The sequence below is a fragment of the Sus scrofa genome, chromosome 13, assembly GCF_054392235.1.
Source record: "Sus scrofa isolate SSC_HxYL_T2T_F1_AM1 chromosome 13, Sscrofa_HxYL_maternal_Yorkshire_Landrace_v2.0, whole genome shotgun sequence".
Classification (NCBI taxonomy): Eukaryota; Metazoa; Chordata; class Mammalia; order Artiodactyla; family Suidae; genus Sus; species Sus scrofa.
The window spans coordinates 15945110-15971442 of NC_139395.1; the positions used below are offsets into that span (position 1 = coordinate 15945110).

General features: G+C 42.6%; 1 protein-coding gene across 5 annotated transcripts in view; it reads right to left on the reverse strand.

The window, feature by feature from the left end:
* NEK11 (NIMA related kinase 11) overlaps window positions 1-26333 on the reverse strand; it is a 293211-nt gene that overhangs the window by 69921 nt on the left and 196957 nt on the right. For 3 of the 5 annotated variants that reach the window (XM_084991786.1, XM_021071326.2, XM_084991785.1), the window contains one exon: window positions 6472-6532. The exons of 1 other annotated variant lie outside the window; for it this stretch is intronic. In XM_084991786.1, the coding sequence (XP_084847912.1) occupies window positions 6472-6532 (61 nt within the window). Of the gene's footprint in view, window positions 1-6471; window positions 6533-20947; window positions 20999-26333 lie in introns of those variants that run through there. One more of the 5 variants, XR_014825059.1, reaches the window with a different exon arrangement.

Here is a 26333-nt window from a genome sequence, read left to right on the forward strand (position 1 = left end):
GCTGCCTTCCCTTGAAAAGGTCCTTGGTGAGTTCCATCCCCCCTGAAAAGCAATCTCCCCACTTCCTGAATCCTTACTTAAGCTCTGGTCATATGGTTATTTAGAGCCTTTTCTTGGATCTACTCTGAAATCAGAAACCTTTAATGGCAGGATCGAGGCCAACACATCTTGGTGATCTAATATCATTTCTCTACAAAGTAGAGATGGAATCCTAATTTGTGAGTACTAAAGGAATGAGTGATTGCTGAGTTTCTCTCTTAGTTAGGTAAACTTGATTCCTGGAACTTTTTTTCTGAGCTATCTACAGAATGTTCTTTGCTAAGAGTATACTGCTAAGAATGATTAATAATATTGTTTCAGGAATTTATTTAAATTACAAAGCCTTTCCCATAACCACACATCTGCCAAATGCAGGTTCTCTGTACATGGCCACTAATTCTGAATCTGTTGCATTCTTTCAGGTTTTAAAGAACTTAGAGAAACTATTAAATTTCTCTAAGACATAAACAGAAGGGATAGTGGCAGATAGATTTCATGCATTCACAGCAAAATGATCCAAGTGGTTTTTGATTCAAAATATCTCTCCTCTCCTCCAAATGCAGTGGTTTCAATGTGTCAGTAACCAAACACTAGGATAAAACACTATGTTGGGATCACTCTAATTATTATAAGAAACTCTTTTCCATCAAGGTGAAAAGCACAATGGTGCAAGGTTAAACGACTGTCAGTCACCCCTACACTTAACAGCTTAGAGTTTGAAGAGCTTAAGCAAAGGAAGTTTCTAAGGGATTCAGAAGCCTTAGTGTCTTCCCTGGTCTATACAGCAGTAATATAGAGATTAAATGGTAATTACCAAGGTTCAATGGAAGAATTGAAGGGTAACAATTTTCATAAAGCCAATCTGATCAGACATGTCAGCATATTTAGTTCCTTTAGGGAACCTTAATGGGCAGAGAAGTCTGGAAGCATCTCCTATGTTCTAATGACTTCTGTAGCAATAACCTGCTTGGATCTACAAAACAAGTGGTTGTTTGTTTTTTTTTTTATAAATATAATTTACCAGACTTGTCTTCTTCTGCTGACGATTTCTCTCTAGAAGTACAGATAATTTCCCCAACATTATAAAGGGGTAAACGTCATATGATACTATGGTTCATAATCTAGTTACTAAGAAACACAGAGACAGAATTTTCCTTTCTAAATTGGACAAAAAGGAAAAGAGGTCATCTTCTCCCCTTACTGGGTAATGATGGGCCTGGGTGGTTACTATAGCAACACCATCTGACCATCTGCTTCTGCATGACGAGATCCTATAACCAGTTCCCTGTCTCAAGCCAGTCCTTCCAAAGCATCTGCCTTATTGTTTGTTGAAGGTGATCTCTTCTGATCGTGTTTAATTAAGGACCAGTGGGACCCTAGTCCTTAACCTGGCACCAAGTTTCCTCATGGCCTTGGCCCTGTATATCCAGACTTGTTGATCCCTCCCTCACATCTTACATACCAGCAGCATCAACCTTCTTGACAGTTCCATAAATATGCCCAGTTGTTTGATACTTCTGAGCTCCCACACTGCTCAATCCTTTCTACTCATTTTGTATAGCTTTTTGTGTGGCCTCCTTATTGCAGGCTAAAGGGTTGTAGCCTCTCTCGCTTCTGGTGTCTGCTCCCTTGTGGCTGAAGTTGATACATGGGCTTGTGTTGGGCTTCCTGATGGGAGGGACTGGCGCCTGCCCACTGTGGTGGAGCTGAGTCTTGTCCCTCTGATGGGTGGAGTTTGTCTCTGGTGTGATTAGAGGTGGCTGTGTGCCTAGGAGGATGTTAGGCAGCCTATTTGCTGATGGGTGGGGGCTGTGTTCCCACCTTGTTTGTTGTTTGGCTTGAGGCTTCTCAGTTCTGATGGGTGGGGCCAGATTTTTCCAAAATGGCAGCCTCCAGGGGAGTATATACAGATAATTATTCCCTGGGACCTCTGCCTCCAATGTCCTTCTCCCACAGTGAGCCACAACTGTCCCTTGCTTTCCCAGGAGACCCTCTAAGACCCATGAGCAGGTCTCACCCAGATTCTTATGGAGTCCCTGCTTTTCCCTGGGATCCAGTGCACATGTAATCTTGTGTGTACCCTCCAAGAGTTGAGTCTCTGTTTCCCCCAGTCCTTTGGAGCTACTGCATTCAAGCCCCGCTGGCCTTCAGTGCCAAATGCTCTGGGGGGCTCCTCCTCCTAATGCCAGACCCCCAGGCTAGAGAACCTGATGTGGGGTTCAGAACTCTCACGCCTATGGGAGGACTTCTGGGATATAGTTGTTTTCCAGTCTCTGGGTTGCTCACCTGGTGGTTATGGGATTGCTTATATTACAGAAGCACCCCTTCTACCATCTTGAAGTGGTTTCTTCCTTGTCCTTGGGTGTAGAATATCTTTTTTGGTAGTTTTCCATCTATTTTGTTGATGGTTGTTCAGCAGTTAGTTGTATTTTTGATGTTTTTGTGAGAGAAGGTGAGCTCAAGTCCTTCTACTCTGCCGCCTTGTCCTAACCCCTGCTCAATCCTTTCTAGAGAATAGTTCCTCTTTCTGATCACTTGGCAGCTCTATTCATCTTTCCATTCATTCACCTAATGATTACTGAAAAATACTGTGTGCCAGGTTATGTTAGACTCTGAGGACACCACCATGAATAAGACCCTGTCCTGCTTCACAGACACAGGAAATCACGCACCTTCTCCTCTGTGGAGCCCTCCCCAGGCTGCATGCCCAGAGCAGACCTCCGCCCTCCACTTCCCTTGTCTGCTGCCTGTGTTGTTCTCATCACAGTGCCTGCCTCCTTGACTAAACTAGGAGCTCATCAGGGGAGGGACCTTGTTTTCTCCATCACTCTGTGATACCCGGCTTATTATATGTGCTGTGAAAACATCTGTAGGGAAGACAGAGGGGAGGGAAGATAGGTCGCATGTTTCAACAATGGGAATTGCATGTTTTGAATGAAGTATCTGCCCTCAGTGAAATGGCGGCTGTCTACATTCCTGGCTATCCCCCAGGCCGTCATTTCTCGTCTTTCCCTGTTGCCTTAAAACATTTCTTTTTCTCATTTCCTCTCCTAAGTCTACCTAGGATCCCTTAGCATCCTGTAAGGACTGGCCCTGCTTCTTGCACCCCATGGGAAATTTTGTAGGGAAATTTAGGGCTTCAGAAATGAGGTGTCTCTATCTGGGGGGATTTTCCCTCTACGTGTAAAAGAAGTACCTAGTGGGTGGTATTGTCCCAAAGCTTTGCACTGGTTTGTCCAGAAACCACTGGTGCCTGGGACCATGTTCTAAATAGGTCTCAATGTTTGAGTATTCATGCAGTTCCTTGAACCTGCCTAAATGTCTGTTAAGATGCTGAGGATGAGGCAAAAAATACAGTATTGGTTCCAAGGAAGTTCAGAAACTCTTGTACACAGTGCCAGGTAGCCTAAAACACAGTGACACCACCACAAAAAGAGAAAAATTCTAGAAGAAGCTATTTTCATTTTAGCTTACAGGCAAATTCTCTACAGTTTTAAGAAATAATTTTTTTATAGTTTAGTCATAAAAATTTGCTTGAGTTATAAATTAGTGTGGGTATTCATGATAAGAATCTCAGGGAGTTCTCTCTGCGGACAGTGGGTTAAGGATCTGACATTGCTGCAGCTGTGGTGTATGTCACAACTGCGGCTTGGATACCATCCCTGGCCCAGGAACTTCCATATGCCATGGACGTGACCAAAAAAAAAAAAGAATCTCAGGGCTTAGGGGCATTAAAGCTGTGGCTCTAAAAGTGTGGTCTGGACCTAGAACATCAGCATTACTTGGGAACTTGTTAGAAATACAAATTCTGGGGCACACAGCACGCCTGCAACTTTACAAGCCCTCTTAATGATCTGAATGCCTGCTCGAGAGTGAGAACCACTTTCTAAAGGCTTTAACTTGACCTTGATGCATAAAGGATACTCATATACTGACTGTACTTGTAATTCAAAGAGCCATCTTCTAATGCAGGATCTCTTGAAGTTCCAGAAATGCCAACTCATTCACCCTCTCCACTCCCCAGTGACACAGGAAGGGGAGGCATCGCTGCCCCCATTTCACGTAGAAATAAAACTAATTCTGGGGTAAACCAGGGCCACCAGTGTTATCAGGGCTACAGAGTTACAGCTTTCTTGGTCCAAACAACCAGAAGGACACATGCGTCTGTTGTTCTCTCCTCTCCTGTAGAGGGTTGAGAGAAACTCTTGAAAATGTTTGTGGAAGATAATTAACAACCTAACATGCTCAACAGGCAACTGTGTATGTCCAAGAAGCACCAGGTGATGTTTGTGAGCCAACCATGGCTCAATCACAGAGGGTTCCTATTTAAACGACAAGGCTTACACTCTGGCACATTTAAGTTTCGACGGTCCCTTGGATCCTGTTAATATTTTGACACTTATCAACAACCATGATGATTAATAAGCCTAATTATGCCTGTAGTTGGTGAATATCCTCAAAATGTAGTTAGAGCAAAGCAGCCGTTAGTTACCGACTAGTCCCGTAGGCTCATCTCCTATGAGGCTATGGGAGGGGATTTCTTCATGGTGTCTATGTAAGGACAGAAAAGCTTGTGGAGGCCAGGAAGTCATCTTACTCTCACCTGCAATGAGTACCTCCCCAGGCAGGTGTTTCCCAAGCTTGCTGCCCCTCACGTTGATGTCCACTAGCCCACCCCACACTCTCCACCTTCCCACACACACCTCAGGCACTTAGCTATCGCATTTCTCTGTCCCTAAATCACTCACCACTCACCCATCTACCTTGGGCCTTCTCAAATTCTCTAACAGGTCCCATTTTCACTCCTGCTCCCTTTGCTTCTGCATGTTCATGGCAGCTTTATTCCTTTGCTGTCACTTTAGTGGCACTCCAGTCAGAGATGAATGTGTATCTTTAATTCTATGTTCATAATGCTCATTTTTATAAAATCTTACAGTCTAGAAGGGAATTTAGATATCTATCCAATCCAGCTTTTTTTTTTCCCTTTGGAGTGGAATCTTTTTTAAGACAATCTTAAGTAGAAGTCTAATTTATAAAACAGATAAGAGTGAAACTATTTTGGTTGAAGCTGGGAAAGGAGCAGAGTCTGTACATAATTTCTCCTAAAATATTTAAAAATATGTGCTAAGGGCTTCTTCTGCACCAGACACCATGTTAGACAGGGCTTCTGTCCCTGTAATGCTCAGGGTCCCCTACCCACTTCAGCTCCAGAGGTCCCCAAGGAGCCCAGCTGGAAAATTATTGAGCTATTCTAACTGCAGTCCAGAGAAAGAAAGAGAATGCATAGCCAAAAGACAGCCTTCCTGAAATGTGACGGTTTGAATTTTAATCCCAAATTCAAATTTGGGATTAATATACCTCATAAGTGTTATTGGTGTTCAGTTAAGCAGACCACAGAGTGGTGGTCAGGAAAGAAAACAGAGCTATGTTATGAGTGAGGCTTCTCACACAGAGACATGGAATAAGCTGGAAAAAGCCTATAAACTGTGCAGAAAGCACCTAATGAAATAGTGGTGAATGCTGGCATGCCTGAAAACTGCATCGTTGTTCCTGCCACTCCTTTTAAAGGGACTTCCTTTGGTCAAACAATTTAAATTTTTTAAATAAAAGCTCACCATCAATTTCAAAGAAAAAGACCTTTTTACCCAGGACCTATAAGAACAGAGTCATTTCCTATTATCTGTGGGGATCGAGCCTCTGCGGATACCAAAACCTGTGGCCACTCAAGTCCCCTGTACATGGTGGCCTGGTGCAGAGAACAGGCAGCTCTCAGAGCTGGAGGAGCTTCTGTCCAGGGCTGGTTGAATTAAGGGAAGTGAAACCTGCTGATGGCCAATTGTATCCTCTGCTGCTCTACCTGTGTCAGTTACCAATTTATCATCCAGTGCTAGAAGTTATCAGGGTTGGGCTTATTGGATTAAAAAAAGAGGAAGAAACTAAGAAATAGGGCTTTATCCTTGAATCACACCAATCCCATTTATGGAGACTGACAATGCTAAAGAAATTTCAGCTTTGTTTTTCAGACAAAATCTCTTCCACTAACTGACTGATCTTCAGAGTGATGGTCCTTTCAGCCTCAATGAAAGTAATGCCTCCACAGGATCAGTGAGGTAGGGAGATTCCTCTCCCAGGAAACCTATAAAACCTATTATCCAGGTTGCCCGGCCACCACTATATCACAGTGGACTACTGAATTTAACGATTTCATCCTCGGAGACCCAGGGTCACTGAACACTAATAATAAACAGTTCCTTGCATTTCCTGGCCTGTGGGCCAGACATTCAACTTCTGTTGGCCTCAGTCTCCTCATCTGTCAATTGAGGAGGCTGGACTAAAACATCTACAAGATTCCTTCCAAGCTTTCTACTAGTTGGATATTCCATTACAATCAGTGTGCGTCACTACGTTCTGGAATTGAAGAGATTTACTCACCCAGAGAGGTGCAGCCCAGGACGTGCTCTAAACACCTGGCCAGTGCTTCAATATCACTGTCCTGTCAGAACAAGAGAGATTTACACCCGTGGGTGGTAGAAGAATATTTAATGACGTGGAAAAATGTTCTTGCCACATACAAGGCAAAACAAAACACAAAAAAATCTACTTATAAGATTATTGAACAGTATGATCCCATTTTAATTTATCATTATCATCACCATTATCATTATTTTTGTCTTTTTGGGGCCACATCCGCAGCATATATAAGTTCCCAGGCTAAGGGTCAAATAAGAGCTGTAGCTGCTGGCCTATGCCACAGCCACAGCAACTCAGGATCTGAGCTGCATTTGAGACCTACACCACAGCTCACGGCAACGCCAGATCCTTAACCCACTGAGCAAGGCCAGGGATCAACCTGCATCCTCATGGATGCTAGTCAGATTTGTTTTTGCTGAGCCACGACAGGAACTTCATGATCCCACTTTTAAAAGAAAAGTCTCTATGTGTGTATCTACATCCCTTCCTACATATCAGTCTATGTATCTGTCACTCAGAGCATACACTAAAAATGTTATCTGTCACTCAGAGCATATGCTAAAAATGTTATCAGTGGTTTGACTACAATATGGGATTATGGGGAGATGTTTATTTTCTCTTTGTGTGCTTATGTCTTCAGTAAATTTTTATAGTAAACAAATATTAAATTCTTATTTAATCTATAAAAACGGTAAATACTAAGGTTTTATTCAACCTATACTCGATATAGCAGGAATCAAGTAAACATTTTTTTTGAATTTTATTTTATTTTTAACTCAATGGATTTTATTACATTTATAGTTGTACAATGATCATCACAACCCGATTTTATAACATTTCCATGCCAAACCCCCAGCCCATCCCCCCACCACCCAACCTGTCTCCTTTGGAAACCATAAATTTTTCAAAGTCTGTGAGTCAGTGTCTGTTCTGCAAAGAAGTTCACTGTGCCGTTTTTTTAGATTCCACATGTAAGTGATAGCATATGACATTGTTGTCTCACTGTCTGACTGACTTCACTTAGCATGATAATTTCTAGGTCCATCCACATTGCTACAAATGCCATTATTTCTTTCCTTTTAATGGCTGAATAATCTTCCATTGTGTATATGTAACACATCTTCTTTATCCACTCCTCTGTCGATGGACATTTAGGTTGTTGTAAACATTTTTTCCTAGAAAACACCTCTACTGTTATTTTTTGGAAGTTTACTATCTTTAAGGAGTCATAAATCTAAGAATCACATTTCTCATTTACTTTAATGCTCAATAACAGTCAGGCACCCCCACAAGGGTTGGTGAGTGGGGAGAGAATCTCAGAACTGCATTTAACAACAAATATCTTTAACATAAAATGAGTATCTGTCCACTACCCAGGAGGCTGGAAATATCCAAAATAGCATCATAATATTTAGGGAAAACAGAAGCTCTTAATTATTCTCAAGTTTGTAGTTATACTGAGAGAAATCAATAATTTATGGTTTACCTGCTCCATTCAAAATAAGCAACACATTTCATATTGTAGTTTATTTTATTTTTAAAAATAATATTTTTAACAGACCCTGACACATGACAAATAAGATTTTTAAAAATAAAAATATTTATTTTATTTATTGTGAATTTTAGAAAAATGCACCGTAGTATAACAGACTCCTCTAAAACATTACATAAATGTGTCAGGTTTCATTTTATAACATCATGTGGGCTTTGGGAAGGCACCTTTTAGGCATGGCCAAACCCAGCATCATTTCACTTTCCAACATATAGAAGAGGAATGATGATGAGGGCATCCCTGGTCAGTGCTGGTCAATGAGGCCAAGGCACTAATGGAAGACCCCAGAGCCCAGCAGGTACCAAGCACAAAAACAAAAGAAGAAAAAAGCAGGTCTGTCCCTTCTTCTACACCTTTGTGGTCCCCAAACTTAACAGGGGCAGCCTTGAGTCAGAGAGGAAGCTGGCAGAACCATCCTGTGCAGAAAGAAAAACAAAGCACACATCTGTGTGTGCAAGTGAGGACACCAACCTGACAAGCCTCGCTCTTAAGCCCAGCTCCTCCATTAAATGCTGGTTGAGGCCAATGGGCTTGAGTTCCCAGGTCTTAGTTCCTGTATCTATCTGCGAAACTAGGGGGTTGAATCAGATGATGCTTCAGGAGACTTCCAGCTCTCAAACCTTAGTCTTGTGGCTAAAGGGCCAGATGAACAAGGAGTGTGGTAGATGCTTTTGAAGTGGTGGAAACAACCATTCCCATCCCCATGCTCCTATGCCATCAATAGGTGGTGGTCTTTATCACCCCTGGAGCTGGGCCTGCACTTGCTTCAGGCCATAGAATGATGCAGAAGTAATGTTGCATGACCTCTATAACTAGGCTGTAACAGGCAGGTAGCTTCCATTTTTACTCTCTTGGAAGCTGACAACCACATAAAGAAGTCTAGGCTGTCCTCCTGGAGAGGTCCCGTGGGGAAAGTCCCTAGAGCATGAGAAGCCATGTGAGGAAGGCAGAGGCCCCTGGCCAACAGCCAGCACCACTACTGGACATGCAAGTCAAGCTCTCAGCCAAACACAGCCACAGGAGTGACTACACAGTGTCACATGGATAAGAAGAGCTGTCTTATGAGCCCTGGCAACCCAGAGAGTCATGAGAAATAAGAAATCATTGTATTAAGCCACTAAGTTTGGGGGTGTTTGGTTGTACAGTGAAAGACAACTGATGCTCTAAAGAAACTGAGGTCACCAACCAAGTATTTTCCACTTTTATGTCCTAACACAGACCCTGGCACATGACAAATGCTAAATCTCATCTGTGAAGGTCTCCTCCAACTGTGGTGATCTGTAAGGAAGAAAAACAGAAGAATGGCAACAATTCTGGTTCTCCCCTACTCAAAGAAAGTGGAGGAGAAAGCATGCTGCTTCTTAACGCCGTGGCCTGGTCTAGTCAGTTAACCTCTTCAAGCCTCAGTTTCCTTAATTACAAAGTGACAAGAATAATGATCTCCATCTCACACAGGGCTCTTGTGAGAAGCAGACAAAGTAATACAAAGCCTTCACTACAGCGTGTGGCTCAGGGGAAATGCCCAGCGAGTGGAAAAGAGAACTGGATTGGACAGGATGGGCAAGGGACAGAGACGTGAAAGGTGAAGCTCCACTTACTGCGTGGGCCGCACAGCCCGGAGAGTCTCAGGAAGCATCTGAGTTGAGTCAACACAGCAGAAATAGCAAGAGCCAGAGACAGGGCTGCAGAAGCGCTGGGACACACCAAGCACAGATTCCCAACACAGAGTTCAGGGATGCAAGAAAGGCAGAAATAATTCTAATACTATAGAATGAACGAACGAATGAATACTAACTTTTATTAAGGTTCTTACTACGTGCCACTGTTCTATCAGTTTATGTGTATTAATTCATTTAAAATCTATCAGGTGTGCTATTTTTTTCTCCATTTAACAGTTGAGGAAAATTGAGGCACAAATAGGTGTCATATATGACCAAACTCATGCAGCTTATAAGAAGTGTATCAGGCAATGTCTCTAGAGCCTGACTTCCTTTTAGCCACTAAGTTACATATACATAGAGTAGAAATAAGGGCTCTCAACCCAGAGCAGTTCACAATATTGTTAGAGGACCTAGGGTATAAACTCAAGAAGAAGACTGGAGTTCCCGTCGTGGCTCAGTGGTTAACGAATCCGACTAGGAACCACGAGGTTGCAGGTTTGACCCCTGGCCTTGCTCAGTGGGTTAAGGATCCAGCCTTGCCGTGAGCTGTGGTGTGGTTCACAGATGTGGCTTGGATCTGGCGTTGCTGTGGCTCTGGTGTGGGCTGACGGCTACAGCTCCAATTGGACCCCTAGCCTGGGAACCTCCATATGCCGCAGGAGCGGCCCTAGAAAGGGCAAAATGACAAAAAAAAAAAAAAAAAAGAAGAAGAAGAAGAAGACCTAAGAACAGTTCCTTGGGAGATACACACAAAATAAAAAGTGGTCTAAAAAAGACACATGAAAAGATGCTCAACATTGCTAATAATTAGATGTAAAGCAAAACTACAATGAGGTATCACCTCACACAGGTCAGAATGGTCATCATGAAGAAGACTACAAAAAATAAATGCTGGAAAGGGCATGGAGAAAAGGGAATCCTCCTTCATGGTTGGTGGGAATGTAAGCTGGTAAAACCACTATGGAAAATAGTATGGAGGTTCCTCAAAAACCTAAAACCAGAGTTGCCATGTGATTCAGCAATCCCAATCCCGGGGATATATCCAGAGAAAACCATAGTTCAAAAAGGTACATGTACCCCCAATGTTCACTGCAGCGCTCTATACAATAGCCAAGATATGGAAGAAACTGAAATGTTCAGCGACAGAAGATGTGGTGTGCATGTACATGCAATGGGGTATATATATCTGTGTCTGTGTGTGGATACACAATGGAATATTATTCAGTCAAAAATAAATAAATAGTGCCGTATGCAGCAACAAGGAATGGGCCTAGAGTTATCATACTAAGGGAAGCAAGTAAGAAAAATAAATATCACATGATACCACTTACATGCGAAATCTAAAACAAATGATGCAGATAACCTTATCTACAAAACAGGAACACACTCCGACTTTGAAAACAAACTGGTGTTTACCAAAGAGGAAAGATGGAGAGGGAAAAATTCGGAGTTTGGGATTAACATATACAACCACTATATATAAAATAGATAACCAACCAAGCAAAGGTAACTATACTTAATATTCTGTAATAACCTGTATGAGAAAAGAATATGAAAAAGAATGGATATATGTATATGCATAACTGAATCATTTTGCTGTACCCCTGAAACTAATGCAACACTGTAAGTTAACTATATTCCAATACAAAATAAAAATTAAATTAAAAAATAGAATGCAGCCTGGAAACAAGATGCAGCCCGAGAGGGAGAGGTGGGAAGGGTGGGTTCTTCACTGACAGCTTCCGACTCCAGATTATAAAAGCAGTTTAGGCAGACACATTGGTTCTTGCCTAACCACGGCCTCGACATGAGTGCTGTGCCTTCTCACAGTGGAACGAGCAAACTCAGTCATGGTCCATGGGGCACTTGGGACCTTTGCTGACTTCCCTTCCTGCCCCTGAAGTCTGTAAACCCAGAGGTCATGGGTAGTCACTAAGCTGAATGAATGTTCATTCCCAGCAAGGAACAAGTCGTTTTCTATCTCTGGGCTGCAGGAAAGGATATAAAAACTTAAACTGCCAATTACACTCACTGAAAACTTTGTAAAATTTTGAAATAATTTCAGACTTACAGAAAAGTTGCAAAAATAGTGTGAAAATTCCCATCTACCTTTTATCCTGATGTCAATACTATGTCGTGTTTATGTTATCATCCCCCATATAGCCATGCATTTCAAAGTCAATCATCCTTGGAGCTATAACATTCAGGCTGGAGGATTCTGGCTAGTATGTTGTAAGATGTTTAGCAATATCCCTGGCCTCAACCATCAGATGCTAGGAAGACACTCCCGTCACCCCTTCCTTTGACCCTGAAATATGAAACCCAAAATGTCCCCAGACACTTCCAAGTGTCCCAGAGGGGCAAAATCTCCCCTGGTTGATCCAGAGATCTATGTACATCTCAATCTCCACATACATATTTTCTCTACCAGTCAAATATGGAACAATTTGGGGATCAAAATAAATGATATTAATGGGTTATAAACTATAGGATAAAACGAGACGACAATTGTATCTTTTAACATTTTGACAAAGAGACAACTTACAACAAAGATTGGGCTCTACCTTTGTCACATCAAAGAACAATTTAGGAAAGGACTTAAAGAGCTTGTTTTACTCTATTACAACTTAATCCATTAACCAGCTCATTTTTAGTGTTCCAGAAATTATCATTTAATGAACACAAATGACCCCAATAGAAAAGGGAGAAAATGGAAATGAACTCTACGCCTTTCTAAAGATGTCTCCATTCTGTGTCACGTTTGGGCTGAGCTCATGGCTCAGAGACCTTCCAGGAGCACATTCTGGCTGGTACAAGGCGGGGATTATGCTGCTAATTGGTACTTTGCATTTTCACCTGGTATCAGTTTAAATTGATCTCTGCCCAAGCTAAGTGGCCTGTGGGGCACCCTCATCTCCCTAGGTGCCACCTTAAGGTGCCACCAGCCTTCAGTCACTTCAACCAAGGTCTAGGAAGCTACTTTTCAAATGCTGTGAACAAAACCTAAAGGTTCCTTGGCTGCTGGACTTAGATGTTCTTAGTCTCATTCCTTCCTAACATCAATCCCTCTAACAGGCATATGCCTTAAAGGCAGGAGGAACATCTTGTAAGATTCAGCCCTGAAAAACTCAGTCCCAGAGATTCAAGTTCAGGCAAACACTCAGATTTGTTTCAGAAATAGATGCAATAATCTGGCTAATGAATTATAAATTGTTTCTTAGGGGGAAAGGGTAACTGTTTTTAAAAGGTCCAGTTGGGTCTGTAAGACATATGATAATGAGCAAGGCTGGCAGCAGCCACAGAGAAAGCTATGATATCTGGGGCAACCTCTCCTTTTAAACAATGTTTATATTGAAATATTTTAAATGATATGTTCTCACTAGGTCCATCTCCCAAGGCAATAGAGATAAAAGCAAAAATAAATAAATGGGACCTAATCAAACTTACAAGCTTTTGCACAGCAAATGAAACCAACCTACAGAAAAGAACAACCTACAGAATGGGAGACAATAGTTGCAAACAGTGCAACAGACCAAAGCTTAATCTCCAAAACATACAAACAGCTCATACAACTCAACAAAAACAATAACAAAGAACACAATGGAAAAATGGGCAGAAGAATTAAATAGACATTTCTCCAAAGAAGACTTACGGATGGCCTGTAGGCTCATGAAAAGATGCTAAACACAGCTAATTATTAGAGAAATGCAAATCAAAGCTACAAGAGTGTTGCAGGACATGTTTCCTTGAAAACTCCATCTTGTCCTTCTTTACTTTATCCCATCTTCCTTCTTGGAAAAACAGTCACAGTGCTGGTAAATGACTTAAGCTTAAGAACAAAGGCATAAGTGACTTAAGCTTAAGAACTGTTATGTGCCTAGAGGTCAGAGGAAGAGCTTAACCTTTTACCACCTAAGTGGCTTTTTAAATAGTAAAAGAACTTATATAATAGTAAACAAACCCTGTATCATCCACCCATAGCCACTCCTCACCTGATCTCATCTAAAGAGCACAATAAAAGCAGTGTGGTTTCTTGAGGCAGGGCTCTTGGTTCCTGAGACCTTGAGTCCCCGGCTCCCACCTTTACTTAAGATAAATGTCTCTGTGTCTTGTTTTATGTTAACTTTTTTTCCTTAAGTTCCACAGCACCCGTTCTTCAGCCCCATCCTGCTGAGCTGGCCCCGGCACAAAAGTAAGAATGCTCTCACACCAGTAAGAATGGCTATAATTAATAAGCCTACGAAAACAAATAGCAAATGCTGGAGAGGGTGTGGAGAAAAGGGAACCCTCCTACACTGTTGCTGGGAATGTAAATTGGTACAACCACTGTGAAAAACAGTATGGAGGTTCCCCAGAATACTAAGCATAGAGCTATCATATGATCCAGCAATCCTACTCCTGGGCACATATCTGGACAAAACATATATGCAACCCTATGTTCACTGTGGCACTATTCACAATAGCCAAGACATGGAAACAACCTAAATTCCAATCAACAGATGAATGGGTTAAGAAGATGTGGTACATATATACAATGGAACACTACTCAGCCATAAAAAAGGACAAAATAATGCCATTTGCAGCAACAAGGAGGCATAGAGATTCTTATAGTAGTGAAGTAAATCGGAAGGAAAAAGACATATACCATATGATATCACTTACATGTGGAATCTAAAATATGGCACAAGTGAACCTATCTATAAAACAGAAACATACTCACAAACATAGAGAACAGACTTGTGGTTGCCAAAGGAGAGGGGATTGAGGGAGTGGTATGGACTGGGAGTTTTTGATTAGCAGATGCAAACTCTTATATATAGGATGGATAGACAATGAGGTCCTACTGTCTAGCACAGGGAACTATATCCACTCTCCTGGGATAGACCATGATGGAAAATAAGAAAAGAGTGTGTGTGTGTGTGTGTGTGTGTGTGTGTGCGCGCGCATGTATGTGTATATATATATATATATATATATATATATATATATATCTGTATCTGTATATATGTGTATATATATATATTTATCTGTGTATATATATGAGTCACTGCTGTGTGGCAGAAATTGGCTCAATGTTGTAAATCAAGTATATTTTCATTTTTAAAATGTTCTCTAATTATTCCTATTTATTTTTTAATTTGGAAAATGTAGAAACTTATAGAAAGAAAATAAATCAACTCAAAATCCCATCACTATTAATGTATACACCCACAAAAATATATACACATATGTGGTCTTTTCTAGGTAGACCTATCTTTTAGATATTGGAGATTATACGTATGGTATACAAAAAATACATAAAGATGCATACACTTTTGCTTGGATTTTAATCTCATGCTATTAAAAATTCTTCAGAGGAGTTCCCTTGTGGTGTAGCAGGTTAAGGATCTGGCATTCTCACTGCAGGGGCTTGGGTCACTGTTGTGGCATGGGTTCAATCCCTGGCCTGGGAACTTCCATTTGCCATGGGCACATCCAAAAAAGGTATCTTCAGAAATATAATTTTAATAGTTACACAATACTGTACTATAAAGCCATATGAATTTAATGCCCCTGCCTGTAACTAGACATTTAGATTGCTTCAATTTTTTTGTAAATAATATTGCAATGACTATTCATGCAACTTTGCCCCCTGTTATTGTTATTTCTTTATGTTAGCCATTCAGAAACGAAGTTATTGAGTCAAAGAGAGTGAACATTTAGAGCCCTGACCCTACCCCTTTCTCTGCTCTGGCCCTGTTCTTCACATTTCTACCTATCCCAATTAGTTGATTTTCTCCAGCATGAACTTTGATACCTTCATACTTGTTTTCAAGCTCCTTCTATTAAAATGCACTTTCTTTCAAGAAGAAATATGATAGATACATTACCACAAAGATGCTTGATAAAGCTTATTGTTATCTCAAGATATCTATATTTCAGTAAGGAATAGAGCCTCCTATCAGAGGAATTAATTTCTAATAGCTGGAGTTTAGGTAGCAGCAAGCAGACAAGCCAGAGGTGGAAGTCAGATTGTGCCTTCATAGGACTGTAAAAATCACACTGCATAGGCTTTGATTTAGTTATCAGCTAGTTCTGTCTAAATAATCCAGATTATCTCCTCACTTTATTTTTATTTATTTATTCACTTGTTTATAAAATTATCATTGTTATTTTGGGCTGTGCCCATGACATGCAGAAGTTCCCAGGTCAGAGATCAGACCTGAGCTACAGCAGTGACAATGCCAGATCTTTAACCTGCTGAGCCACCAGGGAACTCCCATCTGCTTACTTTATTTTATTTTTTATTTTTTTGTCTTTTTGCCTTTTCTAGGGCCACACCCGCGGCATAGGGAGGTTCCTAGGCTAGGGGTCAAATCGGAGCTGTAGCTGCTAGCCTACGCCAGAGCCACAGCAACATCAGATCTGAGACACATATGCTGGATCCTTAACACACTGAGCAAGGCCGGGGATCAAACCTGCCACCTCATGGTTCGTAGTAGGATTTGTTAACCACTGAGCCAGAAAGGGAACTCCCCCCATCTGCTTACTTTAGAGCTAACTCAGAGCTGACTAAATCTTTCACCATGACTAAGGTGAAATTTCTTACGGCTTTCACCTTTGTCCTGGTGAAAGATTTAGTCTGTGCACACATACTAAGGAAGCACACACTTCTTTACTCAGTCGCGTTCAATTCAGGTAAAGTGTATTAAATACCAATTATATGCCAAATGCATACAAAGTTGAGGGAGGCAGATATGTCCTCAGCCCACAATTTTGGGGCAGATAATTAATTCCGCGTCCTTGGGGCATTCCGCCCAGACACCAGCAATTCACTGCTCTTTCAGCAGTAAATTCTCTCATCAAATTCCCGTTTGATGCATGTGCTCTACCCTCAGGTAGCTGGTGAATTACACAAGTCAAGTTAAGAAACCCCGCTAAAAGCAAACAAATAACAGCCCAATAGTTACCTTAGCCCATTTCTTGTCTGGACCATGAAACAGTCCCCTTATTTTTCTCTCTGCCTCCTCTGTGGCCTCACTTTAATCCATTTCCTTCACGGCAGCCATGACTTTGTCATTATGCACGGAACAGAATCCCATCAAGCCTGGCATGCCCTAAATGGCCCCACTCCTGCTGATCTCTCCAACCTCATCTCTTGCCACTTCTACAACTAACTGTGCCCCAGCCATATTGGTCTCTTTTCTTCAGACACACCAAGATCTTTCCCACCTTGGGGGCTTCTCATTGGCTGAGAGTGCTCTTGCCTCACACATCACATGACTGTCTTTCTCATCCTTCAGATCACAAATGTAGGTCTATTTAAATTTAAATTAGGTTTGCTTCTACCACTTCTATCACAGGGCCTTATTTCTTTCTTTTGAGGCACTTGCCCAAAGATATAGTTAATGGTTTGTTTGTTATTATTTTCTCCAGGAGGGCAGGGACCATGGCTGCTGAGATATTATTAGCTCAAAGCTGGCAATCAATAAACCCTTTTTGAACACATCGATGAAAGAAAAGCACACATCTGGGCAACAAATAGTCAAGTAAAATATTCCTCTGGTTCCATCTCACCAGCAGATTTTACCTAAATTTATAGCTTCTTAACCTTATGAAAACTTTGGATACATTTCTCCCACTGAATTCTTTCAGAGACATTTATTTGCAAAGCTCCATTCCAAGTCTGCTAACTGTGCATCTTCTGCTTCCTCTGCCTTTTCTTTTTGGCTCCAAGATGGTCTATCATACGGCTATTTTCTATCTGCATCTGAAGTGACCCTAGAAACAGAGATGACCTCGCAGGCTTGCCCAAAACTAGAGCTTCCTTTGGTGCAATCTTTGTTGTCAGCCTTCTGGGAAACCTTCTGTGGCAACCTCCCAAATGTCTCCAGATGAAGAACTTCTCCTTTCAGACGATGGCCCCTCTGTGGGTTGAAGCCATTGCTACAAGCTTTCCTTCTCTGTGGCCATCCCAGGGCATACACCCTCAGGCACTGTGGGAGGCATAGCTGTTGGGGTACGAGCTACATCTGGGGTGCATGAGCAGCAGGCTCAGAGTTTCTCAGCCCAGTTCAGCTTTGTGCTCATTGGTCTCCCAGGCTTTCCTGGTTTCATGGCTCATCCTCCCTGGAGCGAGTCCACTGATCTTCCCAGTTCCACACAGTAGTAGATCCCACGTTATTTTCCTACAGCTTCTGTGATCCTACAAATTCTTACAGACCCAGGAACTGGACCCTTTACTGTCTGGGTCACAGATTTATCCATCTTGGCCTCAGTGTGTGTGTGTGCATGTGTGTGTGTGTGTGTGTGTGTGTGTGCACGTGCGCATACATACATACACATGTATACATATTATAGATATATATATACATATAACATACATATATTTATGTATATTGCACACACATATAATTAGAGAATTCTGACTCCTGAAAAACAAATACATAATTAGAGAATTCTGACTCCTGAAAAAAAAAATCTCATAAAGAATTCAGTGTTGTCTTTGCTATACAGCAGAAATTGAAGGAACATTGTAAATCAACTATACTTTAATAAAAAATAAAAAAAAATAATTCAGTGTTGTAAAAAAGCAAGCCAGGAAGATTTTCTATGAGCATCATTTTGTTGGAATCTGACACTCAGATAGACACAATGGACCAAATTCTAAAAAAAAAAAAAAAAAATGTCATCTGGATCCTCAATAACAGAACATGGCAGTAAAAATGTAGTTACAAGGCTTATACCAGAGCAGAGCTACCCAGCATCTTATACTTTTTATCTTAAGTTCTTAGCAGCAAGGCCCAATTACTGTCATTTGTACATATCACAAAAGCATTGCTTTGTTCCTTAAAGACTCAACCTTTGATCTGAAAGTTGACAAGATGCTATTTTGAAAATATAATCCAACTATTATGCAACCATAATTCTACACCAGTATTCTTGCTAGAAAAAAAGAATCTTATTTAGCATCTCAATTACCTAGGACAGTTTCAGCTACAAGTAACTGAAAACCTATGTAAAATAGCTTAAACAAAGAGCCCTAATATGTTCTGTTTCAAGCATTTTCAGAGCCTCCTCTTTTCCCAATGAGGTATATACCCAAAGCAAGTATATTCTCACACTTTGGGGCCAGAATTAATTGTCTATTCATCTTAAAATAATTTCTGGCAAATGGAGTCCAATGGCCAAACTGCCAGAATGGATCAGGATTTACCCAGATCATGAGGGAAGGTTGCCACTGGCACAAAGCTGAAACTCTGACCAAGAGGCCCAAGGAGAAGAGGGCACAACCTCGCAGTTCAGAGCCTGCACTCTGGAGCAAGTCTGCCTGAGTTTAAATCCAGCCCTACTATCTGCCAGGCTTGAGTAAATTATTTAACCTCTTGGTCCCTGTATGTCCCCATCTGTATAATGGGTTGTTGGGAGCATTAAATATGCATTCTTAAAGTATATATGTGCCTAGTACATATTAACTGTAATATGTGTTTGCCAAAACTAAATGCTCAAAATTGTGTGTTGCATATATAACCAATATGCACAGTATCTCGGTGTGAACCTGGTTTAACTTTCTGCTCAAACTATGGTAATGAATCACAGCAGTTGAAGACATCTCTTTCTAAACAAGTTTGTCTCTCAAGCTGGTGCTAACAGTCCTGAATCCAAGAGATTCCAGTCACAGTGTGTAGGTCAAGCTGCAACCTGGTTTCAGAGGAAAAAGGTGAAATGAAGGCAGAAAACAGGCTCTGCCATCCCCCTAGGGAACAAAGCAATGGGAATCCATGCAGGGAAAGCCTAGTGCCACAAGGCATGCCCATCCCGAGCCTCAGGATAGTTGGCTTCTGTGCGTATGAAGAGATGGCAAGGGGACATAAGATGCTGCGTTCCTGGTTCCTCCACTCACCCTAGTGAGCGCCTTCCTCTTGTTAAATGAGAGGAAAAGATCTATAAGTTGGATAAAAGGCAACAAACAAATAAATCATCTGTTTAAGAGAAATTCTGACCAACTCTAAACTTTGAAGAGTTAAGAGATAAACAAATGAGAGAGGCTTCAGTTACAAAGTTAAGTAAATGAAAACAATTTACACAGCTCTCTTTGAAGCTGAACAAATGGATAAAGAAATAGGGCACTGATATCAGTAAAAGAGTAACTAGTACACATGCCTCTTGAGGAGTGAGCTGTGAATGAACAAATGGATGAATGAATGACAGGCCACCGGCTGCCACATGACCGTAGTTTGGGAGCAGTTTGGGCACCAACAGCCTGGGGACAATTGTACACCTATCTTTGGACGTTCTCAGGCTCCCAAGACTCTGCTTTCTGCTCCCACATCCTGAGGCCTCTGTCTCCATCCAGCACTCCCAGCTTCTCAGGGCGGGTGGGCTATGCCGACTCCCAAAGGCACATCCAGAGGAGGCCTGGTCTAACCAACAGAGACACAGACAGTTTCATAGCTACAAAGCATCCTTTTTCCAGTGGCCGAAAGCCACTCCAAATGAGGGAACAGATGGCTTCATGTGCTGCCAGGCCTGACACCACAGCCTCTGTGTGCTGAACAATCCCAAGCAGTCAGAGACGTAGAAACGTTCATACAAAGTGAATATAAACTTCCACTTCAGCTCCAGCCATTGAGAAGAGTGCAGCCAAGTCCATCTCACTCAGGCTCCCCGGAGTATCCTCCGGTTCAAGGGTCCCTGTGTGAGCTGGTGTGAGCTTGGGAAGGGGCTGATCTCCTTAACCCCCTGGCCCTCTCTCCGATGAGGGCCATCCTGCAGGGTGAATCCAAACCACACGGAACCATCTTCCCTATTCACCCCCAGGCATTCTGGACTCACTTTTTTTTTCCTGAGAGACCTCATTTGAGGGCATGTGGGACCTACGTCAAGCTCAAAAGTCACACTCAGGCCATGAGCAGACAAAGAGGTGGCTTCATGCGGGCTAAGGACTCACACATCTCACTGTATGTATGCAAATATCATGATTCTGTTGTCATTTTTTTGCAGTTTTTCTTCTCTTGAGGATGTTATTTTTTTAAATTTTATTTTTCTTTGGTGAATTTTTAAAATTGAGATATAATTATATCTCAATATAATTGAGATAACATTAGATATTAGTTTCAGGTTTATAACATGATTCATTATTTGTATATATTGCAAAATGATCACCACAGTAAGTCTAGTACCATCCATTGCATAATCACAATAGTACCACATGTAATTACAATATATATATATATTTTTGGTCTTTTTGTCCTTTTTCTTAGGGCTGCACCCATGGTATATGGAGGTTCCCGGGCTAGGGGTCTAATTGGAGCTGTAGCCACCAGCCTACACCAGAGCCTCAGCAATGCCAGATCCGAGCTGCGTCTGCGACTTACACCACAGCTCACGGCGAGGCTGGATCCTTAACCCACTGAGCGAGGCCAGGGATTGAACCTGCAACCTCATGGTTCCTAGTTGGAACCTCATGGTTCCATTCATGATGGGAACTCCACAATATTTTTTGTTATAATGATGTATTATTTTTATTGAGGTAAAATTTGCATTCAGTAAAATGACCAGATCTTAAGAGTACAATTTTTTAGGTGTATATACCCATGTAGCCACAATCCCGAACAAGATGAAGGATGTCCCTCTCATCCCAAAAGTTCCCTCTTGCTCCCTTCCAGGCCTTCCCTACCTTGCACAGTCACAGCTCTTCTGATTTCTATCACCATAGATTCACTCTAAGACTTTATCTTGCTGCCCTTCACTGGCTCAGCCTTTCACAGTCTACAGGGCCTTCACAACGTAGTTCCAGCTGGCCTGAGCTCTCCAACCTTACCCACCTTCTTGCTCACGCTGCGGCTTCCTGAACTTGCCGAGCCTTTCATGCCTGGAGCCTTCCCACATCCTCCTCCCCTCTCTGGGGTGCTCCTCTCCCAACCCCTCTCCATACACGGAGGGCTGTCTTTGCCCATCCTTCAGGTCACAGCTGGAAAGTCTTCTAGAAACTCTCTCTGACCCCCTGCTAGGTCTCCCCGTGCCTCTTAAATGTCCATTTCCTCTATCACTTCAACAGCTTCCTTTCCTAGTCACTCTCATCTGTTTGAATACTGGCTTACTGGCTACCTTACCACTGAAGGCATTCATTCATTCATTTATTTCACAAAATCAACTGAGTATCTCTTCTGGGGTAACCACTTTCGAGGTGCCAGGAATACACCAGTGGGGGAAAAAAAATCAAACTACCAGAATATCTGCTCTACTAACTTGCATTCTAGTAGGGGAGACAGACCATAAATGAATAAATGAATATACAATGGTAAGTCAGATGCAGATAGGGACTAGGGAGAAAAACAAAGCAGGAAAGGGAAGAGGGCATTCTCAGGCCAGCAAGCTCTATTTTACATAAATTAGCCAGAGTCCTCCCCAGTAAGATGACATGAGCAGAGTCTCTGAGGTACAGAAACAGCAAATCTCTTGTGTATCTGGAAGGGCTCCCAAAGGCAGGCACGTGCATGGTGAGCTCCAGACACGGGAAGACGGCTGAAATGGCTGTAGCGGGAGCAAGGGCACTTCTCACAGTGATGAAGGATGGGGAGCTGGAAGGCCACTGAGCAGACTTTGCCTCTTATTCTGAGTGAGATGAGGAAGGCACTGGGAGACCAATTAAAAATTACTGCGATAATCCACTGAGGCGGCAATAACAGCGCTGGCAGTGGCAGCAGAGGTACTTAGGAGTAATTATATTCTAAGCATGCTTCAGAGGTCCAGTCAACAGGTTCTGCTCATGAATGATGTGGAATATGAGTGAAAGGGCGAGAGTCAAGTTGGCTCGCGGGGGATTAGCTCTCTGGGATACACTTAGCTCAGGATGCTCAGCAGAAATCCACATGACTTTTAACCCCACTCCTAGGCACCCTGGAGATGTAAGTCCAGGGTTCCAGTGCAGAATAGAAGACACACATCTGGGAGGTGACAGTCTGTGGATGTGATTTAAATACACACGGTGGCTGAGTTGCCCATGAAGGTGCTGCTGTGTCTTTTTGCTTCACAACAGTGTATCCAGTGTCCAGAATACTCAAATATATGATGTATAAATGAATGATCTGAGCAAAACCCCACCCACTTTCTTTTCCGCAAGTTGCTTTACTAAGCTATCGTCCATCTCCTTCAAACCATATCCACAAACAGCTCCAAAAAATATCACTAAGTTACAGAAACCAAAACACCGTGGTGACCTTCCTCATTTTCTGCACACTCAGATGAACCTTTCACATCTCAGTTTGGTCTCATTAGAAGCCAAGCCCTTGCTCATCCACACTCATAATTCATAGGAAGATGGGATGCCATTCAGCACAAAGCCATGAGACAGAGCTGATCACATCCTTGTGGAGCCTGCCTGGAAATGAGGACGCTGACATTCTAATTCCCATCTCACTGCCAATGACCACCTCTGCTCGGTGTTACAGGAGAAAGGCCTTAAAGAGTGTTACTGATGGGAACACAGAGCTGCATCTGCAAAACCCACACTGCAAATCAGCCCCCCAGCCCCTGTAACAACAAACACCTCGGTCACTGCACTCAGAACTGACAGGTGTGGCTGTCAGCGTGTGCATGTTTAACCACTGATGCCTGTACACTTCGCATCATTAAAGTTTGCTAACTGTGGCATAGATTATCAAGGCCAGGGTCATGGCAAGTTGGCATCTGGGGGTTGTTTTAGGGCCTCATAGACACTCCTGGGCACCTACTACAGAATTATCCAGACATTCGTGGTTACAGTTGGGAATGTAAACAATGGACAGCCTCTACAAAGCCCAATGTGCTGTGTTCCCCATCTGACGAGCAATGAGCTGTGCTTCATCCCGGACTGGAAATGGTAGAAAAGGGAGGGGGAACAACCACGATGGAGATGAGGGCTGGAAACTGCACATCAAAACCACTCCTCTCAGCAACACACATCGGACCGTTACCTGGAAGCAATGACCCCTCAAGCTGTGAGTTCACTAACACTTCAGCAAGGCTGGCTGCTGTATCACCTGGGCCACAGGCAGGAGGATGCTGATGGAGAAATGATTCAGCAGCAGGGCTGATTGCTTCTTAGAACTGATGACATCTGGGGTAATTCATGACAAAAAGTTTTTCCTCCCACACATAGAGCTAAATTAATTAGGTCTGATTATGCAAAATAGCAGGTAAATCAGTCCCATTTGGAGTCAAGTTCTGGCACCTTCTATAAATTAAAAAAAAAAAAAAAAAAAAAAAAGACCAGTAGGAGGAGAGCTATCTGTATCTCATAACAGATGTGGGCGGCAGGCTTCTTTTAATTTTCATAACTCAGCACTTTTCCTTGAACTGGTATAAACTTTGCCTTGTATGTAGCTCAGTAATTCTGTTCAGTAAAATTGATCTCACCAGAGGACCAGATAATGCAGTGGCCCCTCAGGCTGTTCCCTTGGACAACTGAGTAAAGTATATTTTCTCAGTCATTGCAGAAGCAGGGGTTGTGACTGTGTAGGAGGAGATTGTGTAAAGCAGCAACTACAAGTAAGGTCAGACAGTCCTGCTCTGCTGCTTACTAGCTGCTTGGCCTTGGGGAAGTTCTCTCAGCTCACTAAGCCTCAAATTTCTCTTGTGCAAAGTGAGGACAGCATAATAGTCTTATCTTTCAAGGGACCTGAGTCTTAAAGTTAGTGCCTCATATAACAATCAATTGTAGACAAAATATGCTGATCCTTTTCTGAGCACCAAATGAATCAGCTTGCACTTGGGGAGAGCACTGTGTGAAAAACTTGTATTTAGATATTATAAGTCTCTGGAGTTCCTGTTGTGGTGCAGTGGAAACGAATCTGACTAGTAGCCATGAGGATGTGGGTTCAATCCCTGGCCTTGCTGAGGGATCTGGCTGATTTGTGGTGTAGGTCACAGACATGGCTCAGATCTGGCATTGCTACGGCAGTGGCATAGGCTAGCAGCTGTAGCTCTGATTCCACCCCTAGCCTGGGAACTTCCATGTGCCATGGGTGTGGCCCTAAAACACACACACACACACACACACACACACACACACACACAATTATGTCTTGGGCAATAATTCAAAGCACCAAGAGGTTCAAACCCAAGAGGTTCAAACTTGAGAGACACACAGGTGCAGAGGCCCAGTGGGAAGTCTGGGTTTACAGCTCTCAATCCAGGGCATTGGCTTTTTTCACTGAACTGCTAGCACAGAATTACCTGGAATCCCTATCTCGTGCTCCCTTCCTCCCTGCTAACTTTACCGTCTAGCTTATTTGAATTCCAGGCAGTTAAATTCTAGTTCAATGCCATTCAAATAGAATACACATCACCATATACACTCACATCAAACAATCAATTGCAAACAAAGGGTTGTTGCAAGAATTGAATGAAGAAGGCTGTCTGTGGCAGCCACAGAGGGACCACCCACCTACATCTTCACGGGCAAGCCTGCTGCAGGTCTTAGGGGAGCCAATAGCCCCCAGGGCTGCCCCTTCACAGTCACTGCAGCATTCATGTCAAGGCCATGATCTTACCAGGGAGCTTCCGGCCACTGCAAGTGTGGTGGGCACATCTGAGCTAGGCCATGTTTGCCTATTTGGGCTCCTCCATTGGGCAGTCTCTGCCTTGTGGCCAAGGCATTTTCAGGACTGCATGGCAGGCTGAGCTCTCACCCCATCCTTCATTCTTCCCCCCTACCCTTTCCCTCAAAGAGGCAGTCCAGCATCATGGCTTGAGGCTCCCCCTGCCTAACTCATAGGCTTTTCTTTCTCATTTCTGGTTCTATCTTGTCATCTGCTTCCCAGAGGATCTAAAGTGACACACCACATAAAGTACTGGGTATAGAATGAAGGTTCTAGAAACATTAGAACATTAGGTTTCCAAGAGAAACATTAGGTTCTCTTATTGTTATAATTATGATTTGATTAAACTTTTTTTTAATTTTTTTTTTTTTTTTTTTTTTTTTTTTGTCTTTTTAGGGCTGCACCCGTGGCATATGGAGGTTGGCAGGCTAGGGGTCTAATCAGAGCTGTTACTGCTGGCCCACACCACAGCCACAGCAATGCCAGATCCAAGAGCCAAGTCTGCGACCTACACCACAGCTCATGGCAATGCCGGATCCTTAACCCACTGAGTGAGGCCAGGAATCAAAGCCGCAACCTCATGGTTCCTAGTTGGATTCGTTTCCGCTGCATCACAATGGGAACTCCCTGATTAAATTTATGACTCCACTAGCATAAGACACTCTTGGAGACACCTACTTCCTTGACAATTTGCTCCTGCGGTCCTCAGTGGAATCTCAGGCCTTGCCTAGCCTGCACCTATCTCTCTGCACCTATGGTGCCATTTCAAGATCTTCCTTGCTTTTTCAAATGCTCCACTGTTTAGAGAGAATTTCACTGGAGAATTTGGTGAAAATGTACTGAAAACTTCAGAATTGGCTGGGAAGTAGGCCTCTACAGCTCTCCATCTTAACAAGAACAAACACCACGGTCCTAAGAGCCTTCTCTAAACAAGCATCAATGAAAGTCACATCCATCAAACAGTAGAGCCTTTCCCAAGGGAGTTCTGAGTCACATCGTTATGGCCCACCTCATGTACATCACGGGTGCCCATGGGACATTAAGTAG